We start from the raw sequence: 17,567 nt of genomic DNA on the forward strand, positions 1-17,567 counted from the left end.
GGTGGACTTTAGGAGATCTAGGCCTCATATGGAGCCAGTGATCATTAATGGAGAATGTGTGGAGCAGGTTAAGACCTACAAGTATCTGGGAGTACAGTTAGACGAGAAGCTAGACTGGACTGCCAACACAGATGCCTTGTGCAGGAAGGCACAGAGTCGACTGTACTTCCTTAGAAGGTTGGCGTCATTCAATGTCTGTAGTGAGATGCTGAAGATGTTCTATAGGTCAGTTGTGGAGAGCGCCCTCTTCTTTGTGGTGGCATGTTGGGGAGGAAGCATTAAGAAGAGGGACGCCTCACGTCTTAATAAGCTGGTAAGGAAGGCGGGCTCTGTCGTGGGCAAAGTACTGGAGAGTTTAACATCGGTAGCTGAGCGAAGGGCGCTGAGTAGGCTACTGTCAATTATGGAAAACTCTGAACATCCTCTACATAGCACCATCCAGAGACAGAGAAGCAGTTTCAGCGACAGGTTACTATCGATGCAATGCTCCTCAGACAGGATGAAGAGGTCAATACTCCCCAATGCCATTAGGCTTTACAATTCAACCGCCAGGACTTAAGAACTTTTTAAAAGCTATTATTAATGCTTTTTGAGATAGTGATTTAGATGCATATCATATTTTTTACTGAGTTAAGTATTGTATGTTATTAGTTTTGCTACAACAAGTGTATGGGACATTGGAAAAAAAGTTGAATTTCCCCATGGGGATGAATAAAGTATCTATCTATCTATCTGCCTGACTTGCTGAGTTCCTCCAGCATTTAGTGTGTGTTGCTCAAGATTTCTAGCAACAGCAGCATCTCTTGTGTATATTATTTTGTCTAATAATGCCTATGTGTTCATCATCTGATAGAATTAAGAGGCTTTTGTAGGTAAAGTATCCATTACATGTTCAGAGGTCTTCTAGGCACAATTGCCACTCCGGAGCTATACAAATTTAATGTACGAGGGGTGATTGATAAGTTTGTGGCCTAAGGTTAGAAGGAGTCGATTTTAGAAAACCTAGAGCATTTATTTTTCAACATAGTCACCTCCTACATTTACACACTCAGTCCAGCAGTCATGGAGCATACGGATCTTGGACCTCCAGAAAGTGTCCACAGCATGGGTGATTGATAAGTTCGTGGCCTAAGGTAGAAGGAGATGAGTTATTCAACTCTTGTTACATGGACTTGCAGTTCTAGTCTTTGAGTGATTATGCAGAAAGTTTGAAGTTAATAACTCATCTCCTTCTACTTTGGGCCACAAACCTATCAATCACCCCTGGTGAGTTATTAACTGTTGAGTTATTAACTTCAAACTTTTTGCATAATAACTCAAAGAGTTGAGCTGTATGTGCATGTAACGAGAGCTGTATAACTCATCTCCTTCTACTTTGGGCCATGAACTTATCAATCACCCATTTGTGGACACTTTCTGGAGGTCCAAGATCCGTATGCTCCACGACCGCTGGACTAAGTGTGTAAATGTAGGAGAGGACTAAGTTGAAAAATAAATATGCTAGGTTTTCTAAAATTGACTCCTTCTACCTTTGGCCACGAACCCATCAATCACCCTTCGTACATATATAAAGCAATTGGAAAGTGTAGGGAAAGAACAAAAACATCTGAACCAAATTAAGCATTGTCTCAATCGTCAGCTGAGAGAAATCTTCTCTCAGTCCCCCAACAAGAATAGAAAAGACATTTTCATTTCCACATTGTCACTGCTAAATTCTGGTTGTTTTTTTTCATGACTTTCATTTCCTTGATCTTAAAACTGCAAAAGCCAGAGTTTCCCTTAGATATCAGGATAATCTGCCTTTGTATCTGATGTCAATCCAGCCCTCTTCACAGAACCATAGAAAGTTACAGCGTATGATGTCTTTCTCATGGGCAAACATCTCGCATGCTTTTTTGGTGAAACAACTTAAATACCATCAATTTTGCTTTTGTTGTTTGGAAACTTTAATTTTCACAGATGAGCGATATTAATCAGAACTCCACTCTTACTTCTGTAAAGTATAGGTGAATTATCCAGTTTTGCAGTACAACTCTTTCTTTTTGTTCATTATAGGGCCTCAAGGGACCAACAGGTGCAGCAATATCGGTAGGTAACCATATATAGGAACAGTTAACAGTGCTGACATTAATTGATATAATTTGTTTAATATTCTTAAAGTCTTAAATTCCATTATTTCATTACAGCCATGTGATCTTATAAAGACTGTGCGAGCAACCTGCCGTGAGTATCTTTATTAAAAGCTTCAAATCTGTTGGTTCAATTTCAATTACACTTAAAAGCAGTTGCTAGTCCAACCAACAGATTTTGTCACAGTGTCACAATGTAAAGGCTCCCTTAAAGCAAAGGGATGGAATTTCAAAGTTTTTCGGAAAGGATGCACCAACCTGGGGTTCGTAAGGACTCGGCCAGTTTGTCACAAGACCTCACCAGGCACACAGATATCACATGTGCAGCTCGTGCAATAACTTGTGCATTTAATTAGTACCGATCATGTGGAGTTTCACGTTGGCACACACTTGCAAGCAATGATTTCAGGAACAAATGTTCCTGCTAAAAATGGCCATCTCCTTAAATCAAGCCTACATTTCTTAAAGGGGAGGTACTCTATGCCTTTAATCCCTGCTGGAACTCACTGCCACATTTATAGAGCAATCAGTCAGGGAAGAACATCAGATCAGGGAGAAGGTGCTCTCTTTCACAAAAACCTGTTTGGCATCAGAAGTCCAGGTCTCTCAAAGTGTAGGAAGCCTGCATTTATGGAGTTGGGACTATTTCCTGATATTACATCTATGGAGACATCCCTAACAACTTGCACCAGGTTCTAACCAGAAGAGGAACTATGGAGAGCTAAGGTTTAGTTAACTTACAGCTTTTGAATTGCTATAAATCTAAAACTTGAGGGCATAGGTTTTAAGAAGTAAGTGGAAAGATTTAAAAGGATACTTGAGAGTTAGGTTTATCATGCAGAGCGTGATGGGTATTATGGAGCAAGCTAACAAAGAAATTGGTAGAGGTGGATACAATTACAACATTTACAAGACATTTGGACAGATATGTGGATGTAGATATGTGGCTTACAAGAATATAGGCTAAATGTGGGCAAATGGGACTAGCTAAGCATGAGACTTCGGATGACATTGTTGATTTGGGGCAAATGGCCTGTTTCCATGCTGTCTAAATCTATGAGTTAAGGTGTAAAAAAATTAAAGGAAGTTTAATAACATGCCCTCATTCACTTCTTATTTTGTATTAATTCTCTTCATTACTTTGTTTCCTCCAGCTTGCTGTTCAGCAAGTAAGTAAGCTTCATTGATTATTACCACAACCATAGATTAAATCTATTAATTAAATGATGTCCTTATCGGCTCATTGCTTGTTCATTCTTGCAGGAAGTGGAGCATGCCCAGCTTACCCGACGGAGTTGGCCTTTGCTCTGGACGCATCTTCAGATGTCACTCCTCCTGTGTTTGAAAGGATGAAGAAAATTGTGATTAATTTGCTGAATGACATCAATATCGCTGAAAACAACTGTCCGACAGGTGCCCGTGTGGCTGTCCTTACGTACCATATTGAAGCAAAGCCTTACATTCGATTTTCAGATTTTAGGAAAAAGCAGCCACTTCTGAAAAAAATTGAAGAACTGGGTCATGAGCGATCAAGCAAGAAACGGAATATGGGCAAAAGTATGCAGTCTGTGGTCAGAAATACTTTTAAACGTGTTCGTAATGGTGTCCTTGTGAAGAAAATCGCCGTCTTTCTTACTAATGGAGCATCCAAAGACACGAGGTCTATTGCTACTGCTGCTAAACAGTTCAGTACTGCAAATATCATGCCAGTTATCCTCTCATTCAAAGACATCCCTGAAGTGAAGCAAACTTTTCAAGTAAGAAAATTGTTTCCCTATTTGGATCTCTCCTTACAGTGTGTACAATGAGTATTTAACCTTGACATTTGAAGGAATGTAGAAGGCCAATCTTTCCATGCAGTAGAAAGGATATATCTGTATCTGCCCTACATTTTGTTGTTAGTATTTATATCTTAACTCCTTTATATGGAATTCCTCAGCCCTCTTTTTCTAAAATGGACTAATTCATATGACAAACATTAATACCAAGATCAAAATACAGTTAAAAGCAAAAATATATGGAAGCTTACTGCATTGGCCTGGAGTTGCTGGTTGCAATGATGTCAGACTTCACTGTCAAAATTTATTATAGTTATTATAAACTTATGGAAATAATACGCATAGAACTACAGACAACTTATCACATTGCAGTCTTTGAGCAGTGACTTGATGTGAACTTTAACTTTTTGCTATCAATTCTAAGTTTAAATTCTAATGAAAACGCCAAGCATCTTTGAATGTTTTGTTTTAATATTGTGCTGAGTGTTAATTACTTCTGAAGAATCCCTCTTGCCCTGAAAAACTAGTTTGATGTATGTTGCAAGTCTTTCAAAATAATACTCAAAAACATAATTCTAATTATAAAGCATTTCAATTTTTAATGAAAGCTTGAGGTTTCAGATTTTCACTCAATCCATTGCTTACATTCCAAACTTTATCTTACTTTCACCAAAATGCTGAAGATGTCATTAAAAGGAATTACTCTTCACATGCTTGTTTGCTTTGGGAGTCTAGGGTGATGGTAGAGCTCCAATAATTCAGCAATTTTGGGACATTGTGATACCAGATTTGGAAATGTTATGCCAAAGCAATATCTCAACATATTTTACTTCACTTTTTTAAAATTACACTATTATAATAACTTTCATAATGAAACAGGTAAACTTAAAGGAAGTGCGTGAAGCAGTTGAAAGAGAGCGCATAACCAGGGACCCAGCAAATTGAAAGGAAACATGGGGAGCAGGACCCAGTTAAGTCAGAAGGAAGTGAGGAACCGGCAACCAAGTGAATGGAAAGAAATGGAGGAATCAGGCTCAGATCAGGCCCTGGGGCTGCGGAAGGGAATGTAGCGAACACTTTCTTGTGAGCCAGATGCTGAAGTATCAAGATCTGCAAATGGTCAGATCGTAAATAATTGAAGTTGTATTGTAGAGGATGTAGTCTAGAGTTAGGGCCAGGGCTTGAGGTAGGACAGTAAGGAAATAGTTCTAGTGATAGAGGTTGGAAATCACTTCTGTAAACAGCAATTCATTCTGGTTCAATTAGTAACATTAAGAACAAGGTATGTTTTTAATAATTAAGTATTAAAGTTTAGAGGGAAAGGAGGGTGTGTAGATTTCTGTGGCTGATCAGCCTCGATCTAAGTGAATGTTAAAGGACGCCCAAGAGACTGACTAGCTTACTCCTGTTATAGAGTTTAAAGTCATCATTTTGATTGGCTGCTCAGTTTGCTTGATGTCACTGATCCATTTTGGAAAGTAAGGCAAGGCCAACCAAACCTTTATGGGCAGATTAATTTCAGAATTATTGCCATCCCTTCACTAGTAACTGGAACATTCAGTGTTGATGTCTTTCATGTTAGTGATAGTAATTTGGAAAGCTGTTACTGCATGTTCAATTTTTAAAAATATCTTTCTATTTCTTTAGTCTGTTCTGCTTCTCTTGGAATTTTCAAGTTTTAAATCTCATTTTTGAAATTATTAATGAAGCCACTTCAATGACATGCGTAAAGAAATGTAGACTTCCAATCACAGTACAACCTTCTTAATCCACATGCTCAGGGCTTGTTATGCCATACTGGCATACTTTCCAGATGATTGGATATTATTAAAATTTACACTTCAACATACGTTTAATTCAATCGCTTTAAGATGTTGTTCAAGAAGCTCAGTGAGTTTAAAGGGTGTGTGGGAACTGAGGCTTTGGTGTGTTACAGGATCGGTGAGAATGGGGTCCTGGTGACCCGAATGCCAAACCATCTGGATTCCCCAGCAACCAGAAGGTGGATTACTGTGGTTTTGTTGTACACCTCGAGTTCATTTCTCAGTTATTTTAATTCTGCATCCTCCGGTTACTCCACTCTGGTACTTTCTCACAGATACCTTTATGAACATGATACATACAGGCTACTAAAGTCAAAGAATACAATTTCAGTTTGACTTAAAGCCAATCATGGAACCCACTTTAAGCAGGCTCCTTTAAGTACCTTACTTATCCTGCCCTCCCTCGGACTATCTAATTCTTTCCCTCACCAGCCACCATCCCATACTGTGACCTTTTCAGGCACGTGATCTGCCCTCAATCTGTCAACAACCTACCTTACCAATAATTAACCCCTCAACAACCACAGACTTCCATTGCTGTATTTGCCCTTTAAATCCCTCCCAACTAACATCATCCTCTTTGCCAAACCATTCTGCAATGCCATTTATCTCCTCAAGTTAATGACCATGCCTCCCTTTATGATTCCCAACCTGCCACCCAGCTCTCAATTTCTCTGCCTTTAAAATGTCACTGCCATTTCCTGCACTAGTCCTAATCCCTGCCCCATCTCCACAATCCCTTACACATAGCACACTCATAAAGGGCACAGGAGATAAACCTTCTATTTTGCTACATGGAAGCTACAGTGGGTATATAATACATGACCGATAAGTCTTTAAAGTCATTAACCAGTTTCGTGGCATGCATTCATAAGATCTCTATCTGTTCCTTATGGTGGAATCTCTGTAGAAATTTTGAATTTTGCAAAGAAACTTGCATTTTATTCCCAAAATAGTATCTTGCATTGATGTATAACAATTTACTAATCAGTTTACTAAGTATTCTGCATACTTTACTGGGTAATTATTTTAATTTAGATTGAAATACATTAAGTAATTAGTTGTAGTAACCTGAAATTTATGGTTTTCTATTCTGACAATCTATTAATGGAGTAAAAGAAATTTGCTTATACTATTATCAAACTGATAAATGCTTTTTTCCTGAATCGTATATTTCTTTCTATTCATTTAACTAAGGTTGATCCTGAAGATTCAGGGGGAGTGGTCGTACTGCCAAAGCAGCAACAAGAATCCAAGAAGCTGTTAAGCAGGGTCGCCCAGTGCATACTTTGCCTTGGTATGATGGTAAAAGAATTACAGTATGAGAGATTTCTTGCATTCAAACTTATTAAATTCAAACTTATTAAACTTATTCAGAAGTATTGGAAAATATGCTTGCTGGAATTGTGAAAGATCAGCTGAGATTCTGACAATTATTTTGTTCTCCTTTAACTTGTGTATTGGAAATGACATTAAACAATCCTGAATCTTGATAAGCGCTATTTGTTTCAATCATCATCTGTGAGGATTGATTCTAACATTTTATGATCGTGCCTCACATTAGACTGAATTCAGAAAGAAACAGACACATTATCTTTTTCGGAATCCATGAAGTAGTTTTTCTCTTTTTTTTCTTAAGCCTCTTCTTCATCATTTTCTCGAACTTTACCCAAAAATAGGAATTTGTTGTAGTGTGCCTCACATCTATGTACCCGTCCTGTTATTTTAACAATTTTATCCTCACTATTCTAAGGCTTTTGGATCAGCAGTAGTATCTCTACCTTTATCTTAACTAAAATCAACTAAATCAGCATCTCATAGTTTCAATGTTCCAGTAATTTGCCAACCTTTTTAATACTAGCTAATATAAAATGATCAAACCCAACTACAGGATTAGGTACTGAAAACAGGACTGTGCTCCCATAGTCAGAGGGCAGTACCACAAAATTGAATGTCCGACTCTTTAATTATGCATTAGAAATCTCTACAGGCTGGAGGTATTTGTATTAACATTCAGTACCATGGAAAGCAATCCATCAATTGTAACCACTGGTTGTGGAGGATATGTTTAAACATTATAAATAATTTGCTTTACACCGAGAAACCAAGTTCATGGCCAGCTTATAGAGAAATAAGTTGTTTCTTTTTCCTCCTTTAAGTTTCACTTTGTTTTATTCCAAAGGTGAATTTGACTCCACATTAACATCAGAATATAATGAAGCAAAATCATTTGTAATGCTTCAGTGAAGTAAGTTAAACAAATTCATAAAGGAAAATACAGTGAAACAAAACGGACATTCTTATTTTTTCTTTTACAGATAAATGCGAACCAAAAGCTTTGTGTCTGGGAACTGTACAGCCATCTCTTATTCCCGTGAATCTGGATTTAGCTTTTGTTGTGGAGAATTCAGAAGGAATGCAACCCATGCATTCAGAAGCTGTGCAACATTTCTTGAGTTCTATGGTTAATACATTTTTAAGTTCCGAAGAACCAAAGGTGTCTGAACTTCATCCCAGAGTGGCTATTGTACAAAACTCTCCAAATTATACGCTCAGATATGGGAAAGATCCACACGAACTGGAATTTGCAATTTTGGATTACAATTCAAGAACACTAAAGAAGAGGCACATTCAAGACTCAGTCAGTCCACCAGAGGACTCCACTGGCATCAGCAGCACCATTGATTGGAGCCTGAAAAATTTCTTCTCAAATTTCACCAAACAGCAGACTCACAAGGTTATCTTTACAATAGTTTCAGGTGAAAGAAACATGGATGATAAAAAGTTACTGGAAGTAGCACATGAAGCTAAATGTAAAGGCCTTGCAGTGTTTGCTTTGGTCCTCGGAGAGGTAGCGAACGCAACATTTCTGGAAGAGTTTGTTAGTTTTCCTTCTGAGCAACATTTAGTTTATCTGGACAAAGCCTTGGACACTGAAATAGAATATGCACAAAAGTTTGCTGTGGCTTTTCTGAAAACCTTGGCAAGTAAGTGGCAACCTTGGAGGAAGCTTGCAGAAAAAAATTAGATACTTTGGAATGTTCATACCTGGTACTTAATGAGTATAAATACACGAGATGACCCAGTAATATTAATAGGAAATAAATAAATTCTTTGCAGTTATTACAGCACAAATAATTCAAACTAAACAAGCAACCAAAATCAATCAGAAAACGCAATGGCCTTGCGTCTTACACATATCCTTAATTAATCAAAATGTGTCATCGTATAGAAGTGTGGAACACTTTTAGGATACTAAAATGATTGGATTGCACAAGAGAACCCAAAAATGTTTGTGTGAAGCAAGAGCTTGTTATTTAAAAGAAAATTAGCCATGATGTAACAAATAATCAATGATTTCTCACCCATGCAGATCTGATGCACTGGTCATTCCTGCTTATTTAATATAGCAATCAAAACTTGAGTGTGAAAGCAAAAAGATAGAAGGCATGGGTTCCTCAAAAATCCACTTATTTTAGTAAACAGAAGTCATACACTTATCAGACTCTGACTCCAATGAGACAATTACTTCAGAATCAGATTTAAGACCACTTGCATATGTCATCAAATTTGTTAAGCTTACAGCAGCAGTACAATGAAATTCATGAGAAATAAATAAAGAGAATAAAACTGAGTTACTTTAAGGATATATATGTCTACTAAGTAGTTAAGTTAAAATATGTACTGCACAGTAACAGAGATTAAAAAAAAGTAGTGAGATAGCGCTCATGGGTTCAAAGTCCATTTAGAAATCGGATGGCAGAGGGGAAGAAACTGTTCCTGAATCACTGAGCAGGCATCTTCAGGCTTCTATACCTCCTTCCTGAGAGTAACAGTGAGAAGAGGATATGTTTTGGGTGGTGGGTTCCTTAATGATGGGTGCTGCCCGCCTTCCTAAGGCACCATTCCTTGAAGAAGTCTTGGAAACTACAGAAGCTGGTACCCATGATAGAGCTGACTAATTTTACAAGCTTCTGCAATTTATTTTGATCCTGGGCAATAGAAACACCCCCCCCCCCGCATACCAGACAGTGATGCAGCCAGTCAGAATGCTCCCCATGGTACATTTGTAGAAGTTTTTAAGTGTCTTAGTTGACAAACCAAGTCTCCTCAAATTCCTAGTGAAGTATAGCCGCTGACTTGCCTTCTTCATAGCTACATTGATATGTTGCATCTAAGTTAGGTTCTCAGAGATATTGACACACAGGAATTTGAAATTGCTCACTCTCTCCACTTCTGATCCCTCTATGAGAATTGGTTTGTGTTCCCTCGTCTTACCCTTCCTGAAGTCCCACAATCAGCTCTTTGGTCTTGCTGATGTTGAGTGCAAGGTTGTTGCTATGACACCACTCAACTAACTGGTATATCTCGTAGCTTATCTTGTGTGGAGTAAAGTGTCTTTAAAAGACCTTGAAGTGTGCTAAATTTACCTGATAACAGCTATTAGATTTCCCCATTCAAAAGTTGCAGTATACAAAAGAAAACCATCCTATCCAGTGCGTCACTCATTCGTTCAAGTCAAAGTTAAATCAAGTTTAATTATCACTCAACCATATATGGATGCATCCGAACGAGAAAGTGTTCTTCTGGGGCCAAGGTGCAAAACATACACAACACATTCAAATAGTGAAGGATAAAAAAACATAGTCACGCCAGAAAGTATATATATAGTCCAAGACTGTGAGCGATTAGTTCCTCAAATTGATGGTACCATTCCCGGATGGAACACTGGATGGCAGCATTGTGTAAAGTGACTGATGTCGATGATATCCTCGGACTTCGTGGATGTCTCAGTCTACCATTTTGCCATGGGATGATTAACCTGTAGGCAAGCAATAGTAATTAAAAACAAGAAAATTAGATGTTTTTTGCACTTACTAGTTCAAAAATGAGTTGTCCCAATTATTCCTTTTCTCACTAAATTAGGAAAACCTGTAGTTTACTCCTTTATTAATTCTTCCCTGAGTTCCTCCACAATCATCAGATATAAACCAGCAATCTGTAAGAAGTTCAATATACACTCTACTGTCATATTTTATTGAATGTCATCTTCCCTTGTTCTAAACCTATCTCTGAATAAGTAAGAGCCATCTCTGATAAAATATTCAATATCTTTTGTTTACCACAGTCAGCCCCAATTGCCTAGGAGTCTTTCAGGATGAAAAATGAAACCTTGTCTGTAGAATGACTCAGTTCTATGTACACTGGGGATCATTAACAGAAGCACAGTAAAGTTCACCTTCAGCCCCCTGATCTACATTGTGCCATGACTGATCACACTTCATTTTAAGAAACACCATGAGAAAATTAGAATGGTTTAACGATTTACAAATTTCAAAATAGTAGAATGGATATGAACAAAAGAAACTGGAGAGAGAATTCTAATGCAAAAACAATGGTATCCAAAGATTGATTACTTCATCATTAGTTGCAAATGGCTATTATCCTTTAATGACTGATTTAATTCTTGGAAGCCACAGTAAAAGATTAAAAGTATTTTGTGGATAATTTAACTGGAGGTTCCTCCTCAGCCATCTAACTACAGTGAAAATTCTGAAGAAGTGCCATTTTCTTCCAGGGTGGTGTCAGTCTTTTGGGAGAACTAACAAAGATATTCCAACTGTTTTTTCTTTGACTGAGATAGTGGAGTTGGCTTAAAGCTTTTTATTTATTTTACAGCTGGAATCAACAGCTATCCCCCTTCAGATCTTGTGATGGAATGCAAAGGAATAAAAGCTCAGGAGACTGTGAAAGAAGCAGAAGAAGAGCCACCTATTAATTTACAGTTGTATGTTTCACTGACATCTATGGTGCTTATAGATCTTGTGCAATGTTAATGGGAACTTTCTGTGACTAAGTCATTGCTTCTTCATTGCAGGTTGGTTGTTATGAATGACTCCGAGAATCCCCAAAGTTACAACAACATTTCTGGTAGGTGAAGAGAAAGCAACATTTGTATATAATGACTAGTACTCAACTATGACTACGGACAGGTGCACTGTCTACTGAAAGTGCTCTCTGTATGTATATGAATTTGCACAGGTTTTGTGTCATAGCATACAGCATAGAAAGGAACCTGAAGGCCACTGGGTCCATGATGAGCATCAGTTGTGAACTAACCTTGCCTAATCCAAACCCATCTTTCCCTCATTAAATTGTAACACCACCTAAGGAGATGGGCCATTTTAGGATGGCTAACAACCTACTAATCTGCATGTTTTTGACATGAGATGGGAAATCAGAGTTCCCGAAGGAAACCCAAACTCTCACAAGAATAATGTGCAAAGTCTATGACCACAGCATAGCACAAGATTGAAACTGGGGTTCTGCAGGTACAAGTCAGCTGTTCTACTACAAACAAGAGAAAATCTGCAGATGCTGGAAATCAAAGCAACACACACAAAGTGCTGGAAGAACTCAGCAGGCCAGGCAGCATCTGGGAAAAAAGTACAATCAACTTGTCAAGCCGAAACCCTTTGCCAGTCCTGCCAAAGGGTTTTGGCCCAAAACGTCAACTGTACTCTTTTCCAAGATGCTGCCTGGCCTGTTGAGTTGCTTCAGCATTTTGTGTGTGTTGTGAGCTGTTCGACTAGATGTGTCACAGTGCCACCCCATGGTTGAGTGAGGCCATTGCAGCTTCAAAATATCACAAAGTAAAATACATTAAATCAGCAAAAATCCTCCGTTTGTTCATCGAAAAAGGGTATTCTCAAAATATATTTTAAATGCATGTTTAGAATAAAGGTTAATTTTAGGGTGAGTTAGAGTATTTCAGGTTAATTTTGCTTCTGGATAACGAAGCAGCATTTAACAAAACTTTAAGGTAGGCATTCCCTATATATTTTCATATTTTATCTCATTCATCAGCACAACCTGTTTCTTTTCTTTGCAGATATGTGTGCATTGAAGCAGGAGACAGGGCTCTGTCAGAATTACACCATCAAGTGGTTCTTTGACAACGAAAGGGGCTGTGAACGATTCTGGTATGGTGGCTGTGGAGGAAATGCCAACAGATTTGACACAAAAAAGGAATGTGAAAACTCATGTCTAAAAAATTCACTATTGTAAAACACACCAGAATATGTTAAGGTGTGACTGAGCATAGGATGTGATGAAACATTACATCAGGTTAATTAAATTCTTTTGTATGAGTTATTAGCAGAGAAGCATGTTCAGTTGTAAGATACTGTTGAACTAGTTTCAGAACTATATTGTCTACTTCCATCAATTCTAAAAGGGGAAACTCCATCCTTCTATATATGCATATTTGAAATCATGTAAATACTTACATAGAGCTGTACAAGTATACGATTGTAATGCTGATGCTTTGACATTGAATCAAAAAATCCTTATTGCTACATGGTGCAAATATTCAGACCATTCTTTTCCTCTTCATCTGCCTGCTTGGATTATACTCTCAATTATCATTAACTTGAAAACTTCTTTGTCAAATATTTCTCTCAGGCAAAGGACTCAATTACTTGAAATGAAAGATGTATGTTGAAAAGCAGTGTATGATCAATAATAATCTCAGATCTCCCACCGATTAGAGGCTGAACAATACAGCATTTTCCTTGTAAACTGCAGAACAGCTTTCTTGTGTTTTGGGGTGCAACAAAGCAACAAAATCATGAACTTTAATTCCCAAACAATGACATGCAGGAGTGGTAGCAGAAGTCCTCAAGAAGAGGTGCATAGATCGTAGTACAAAGTTAACCTGTGATCTAACCCATTGGCAGCAAATAATATTGCTTGTAACATTGACTGCAGTATAAGCCACAGATGACTGCATCATTGCTTCTTTGTCACGTTTTCATAAGTGAATGAGTCACTACAAGTTGGTCTGCACTAATTAGTGCCGGCCTCCAATCTTATGGAGGAAGTGCATCTTGTGTCCTGCTGGGGGTCGGTACTGAAGGGTGATCACCAAAACTTGACTCCTCTTGGAGGGAGCAAGCTCGAACGTACTCTGTTGCTGCACTGGAGGCCATAGTGCAAGAGGTGGGGAGAAGGAGTGATGTCTTCTATTTATAGGTAATTGGGAGACACTCCAAAGACTCACTGAAAAGGCAGGATGAAGAGACTTGCGAGACCAGATCCAGGAATCTTGCCTTGGAAACACTGATGCAGTGCTGTAAGAGGTTTAATAACTTGCATGAGCAGATGAGCTCAGAGAATGACTTGCAAATACTTTGTCTCCAGAGTTCCCTATTTCACCTGGAAAATCAACACAGTTCCATCACTGCCTACTGACAATCACAGCCATTCAACTACTTCTCTAACCTCGCTAACATGGCACTTGTATAAGCTCATATTTCATTTCACAACTTCCGCATGCTATTAGCGCTTCAACAGTGATAGGCTCGTAGAATAAGATCATTGTGCAATAATTGCAGAAGCATTTTGGTGTCTCCATACAGGGTAGCTACAGTTAAATATTGGGAAACAAATATGATTGCAATGCCCATGGTCAAATAAGAGCTTGGAATCATAGTCTGGCCTTGCTACAGACAGGAAACACTTGAAGATGATAGTTTCTTCATACCCAATCATTCCTAATGCATCTCATTTCCCTCTCAATTCAGGCTCTTATTGCATACAAACTAAAGAATGGGTAAACATGGACTTACTATTCCTGGCCTCTTCTCTCTCCCTCCACCCAGTCCTCAACAGTTCCCCCCCCCCCCCCCCCCACAATACCTTATGACAATTCCTCTTGAACTTGTAACCAGCCCGAGAATCAGGAATCATGATCTGGACAGGGAACAGTACAAGAGTCACTTACTTAAACATTTGCAGCCAACAGCTCAGTTGCTGAGTCTTCTCAAACAGCAGAGGTCAGTTCAGCGAGCGGATCTGCACATGGTGAGTCACCAGCTATCCAGATGTCCTATGTTGAGGGAAGGAAATAATTGGCAAGGACGGAGCCAACCAAGGATGATTTCTGCTGCAGACAACTCAGAAAAGAACTTTATAAACATTCAGGACATGTCAGAGGCATCTGTGGATAAAAGAACAGAACTAATCTTACAGATCAAAGACACAAACAAATGGTATTTGACTTGAAAGCTTAATTCTATTTCATTTTCATAGATGCTAACTGACTTACTGAATGCTTCAGACAGTTTCTGGAATATTTTTATTCCAGGTTTCCAGCTTCTATAGCTTTTGAGTGATTTTCTGAAGAGTACTGTGGTGGGGCAGCCTACAGGACAAGTTGGATGGCATTGTCTATCAGTAAGCCTGTGCACAATGTCATTGCAGCCTTACATCGGACACAGAGCTTACAGCCCAAATTTTCAACCATAGATACAGTGGCCAACTCTACAAACACCTCTGTGGCCACAGCGGACATTCTTTTTTTGCCTTGGTTGTAACCTAAGCAGAAACCATTAGAGGTCTGGTTGCCCCAGTGGAACCACAGATTGCTGCCATTATTCACACTTGGACAGATGCTATACCCACTCGGGCTGTGCATACACAGAATGCCACCGTGAATGTCACACTGAATGTGGTCACACATGTTCAGATAATGCCACGAATGCTCAGGGTACCATTTTGCACACGCAGACTGCTGCCATACACACACAATCACGCTGGCATCAACATTCTTCTGTTATCTCAGAGAAGGCCAGCAACCAACTGAACAACTGCAAGGATTGATGATGTGATGCTCCCAGGTAATATCAATGGATCCATGTTGCACGAGCTTGCATTTCCCATTCAAGGTGACAGTATTCCACTTCCACCGCTTCCTTTCTTCCACTGGCTTCACTATAATCTGAGGCCAGTCACCAATATAATTGGTGCGAAAGCTGAGAAAGAAGCCAAAACTTCTAGACCCAGGCATTCTTAACCTGGGCACCATGGACTCTTCGGTTAATGCAAGGCTCCATGATGTAAAAAGGGTTGGCAATCCCTGTTCTACATCCAGAACTACCGAAGGCCATCTGCAATCTACACCAGCATGTTAGTGGTCTTTTACCAGCTGTAGGACAGCTACTAGTGTAACACTCTGTAAGGTTTCAGAAGGCATTTGATAAGGTTCCACGTAAGAGATTGGTGGGTAAAATCAAAGTTCAGGGCATCGGGGGGAAGACATTGACATGGATAGAAAACTGGTTGGCAGATAGAAAGCAAAGGGTAGTGGTGAATGGGTGTTTCTCGGAATGGCAGGTGGTGACTAGTGGGGTGCCACAGGGCTCGGTATTGGGACCACAGCTGTTTACAATTTACGTCAACGATGTAGATGAAGGCATTGAAGGCAAATTTGCTGATGATACTAAGCTGGGTGTCAGTGTGACGTGATGAGGATGTTAGGAGAATTCAGGGTGACTTGGATAGGCTGGGTGAGTGGGCAGATACTTGGCAGATGACGTTTAATGTGAATAAGTGTGAGGTTATCCACTTTGGGAGTAAGAACAGGAAGGCAGATTATTATCTGAACGGTGTAGAGTTAGGTAAGGGAGAAATACAAAGAGATCTCGGAGTCCTTGTTCATCAGTCACTGAAGGTGAATGAGCAAGTGCAGCAGGCAGTGAAGAAGGCTAATGGAATGTTGGCCTTTATTACAAAGGGAATTGAGTACAAGAGCAAGGAAATCCTCTTGCATTTGTACAGAGCCCTGGTGAGACCACACCTGGAGTATTGTGTACAGTTTTGGTCTCCAGGGTTAAGGAAGGACATCCTGGCTGTAGAGGAAGTGCAGCGTAGATTCACAAGGTTAATTCCTGGGATGTCTGGACTGTCTTACGCAGAGAGGTTAGAGAGACTGGGCTTGTACACGCTGGAGATTGAGAGGGGATCTGATTGAAACATATAAGATTATTAAGGGATTGGACAAGATAGAGGCAGGAAGTATGTTCCAGATGCTGGGAGAGTCCAGTACCAGAGGGCATGGTTTGAAAGGGGTAGGTCATTTAGGACAGAGTTAAGGAAAAACTTCTTCTCCTAGAGAGTTGTGGGGGTCTGGAATGCACTGCCTCAGAAGGCAGTGGAGGCCAATTCTCTGGATGCTTTGAAGAAGGAGCTAGATAGGTATCTTATGGATAGGGGAATCAAGGGATATGGGGACAAGGCAGGAACCGGGTATTGATAGTAGATGATCAGCCATGATCTCAAAATGGCGGTGCAGGCTCGAAGGGCCGAATGGTCTACTTCTGCACCTATTGTCTATTGTTTCACTGCTAGTGTAATGGCCTCTCTTTAAAGTGCTACTGCTAAGGTAATGGTTTCTCTGTAGCAGCAATGTTTGGGTTATGACTAGAGATAACGGAGCATGTTAGCCAATGAATGGGATGTTGTTCTTTCTTGTGTGTCTGGGAGCCGAGAATTCACAGTCTTTTGCCGGGGAGGGATGAGGAGAGAAGACGTGAATGGAGAGAGTTGGTAGATGGATGGAGTGGACATGGAGTGAGGGTCCGAAGGTCAACGACGATCGGAGGAGGTCGATGGTGGATGAACAGCCTTATCAATGAGCTCCAACGTTGCGCATCAGACTGTTTCATGACTTTTTCATTTCTGTTTTCTTTACTAACCATACAGTCAAATTAAGAATTATAAAGCTCAATCGTTCAATCGCATATCGTGTACTGTTTGTTATTTCAGGATACTGATTTGTAACAGGGGACACATCACGCAGCGTCCACCCAAACGTGATTTCTTAAGTTTGGCTGGGTTGGAAGGGGCTATCATCCCTATGTTAAGCCGCAGCCAAACCGAATGTTACACTAGCATGGTAGCATAGCAGTTAGCACATGCAGAGGATGCTTCCTATAGTGAGTGAATCTAGTAATAGAAGGCACAGACTCAGAATCGAAGGATGTCCCTTTAGAACC

At 39.6% G+C, this 17,567-nt stretch overlaps 1 protein-coding gene across 3 annotated transcripts in view; it reads left to right on the forward strand.

The window, feature by feature from the left end:
• The window catches only part of LOC140713701 (collagen alpha-6(VI) chain-like), a 96,256-nt gene extending 82,937 nt beyond the window's left edge, over positions 1–13,319 (forward strand). For all 3 annotated transcript variants that reach the window (XM_073024101.1, XM_073024103.1, XM_073024102.1), the window contains 9 exons: positions 2,056–2,088; positions 2,187–2,223; positions 3,284–3,298; positions 3,393–3,886; positions 6,928–7,027; positions 8,049–8,717; positions 11,410–11,518; positions 11,609–11,661; positions 12,623–13,319. In XM_073024101.1, the coding sequence (XP_072880202.1) occupies positions 2,056–2,088; positions 2,187–2,223; positions 3,284–3,298; positions 3,393–3,886; positions 6,928–7,027; positions 8,049–8,717; positions 11,410–11,518; positions 11,609–11,661; positions 12,623–12,798 (1,686 nt within the window). In that variant the 3' untranslated portion in view covers positions 12,799–13,319. The remainder of the gene's footprint in view (positions 1–2,055; positions 2,089–2,186; positions 2,224–3,283; positions 3,299–3,392; positions 3,887–6,927; positions 7,028–8,048; positions 8,718–11,409; positions 11,519–11,608; positions 11,662–12,622) is intronic.
• Positions 13,320–17,567: the final 4,248 nt, after the last annotated feature.

This window comes from Hemitrygon akajei, chromosome 20, assembly GCF_048418815.1.
Source record: "Hemitrygon akajei chromosome 20, sHemAka1.3, whole genome shotgun sequence".
Taxonomy (NCBI): Eukaryota; Metazoa; Chordata; class Chondrichthyes; order Myliobatiformes; family Dasyatidae; genus Hemitrygon; species Hemitrygon akajei.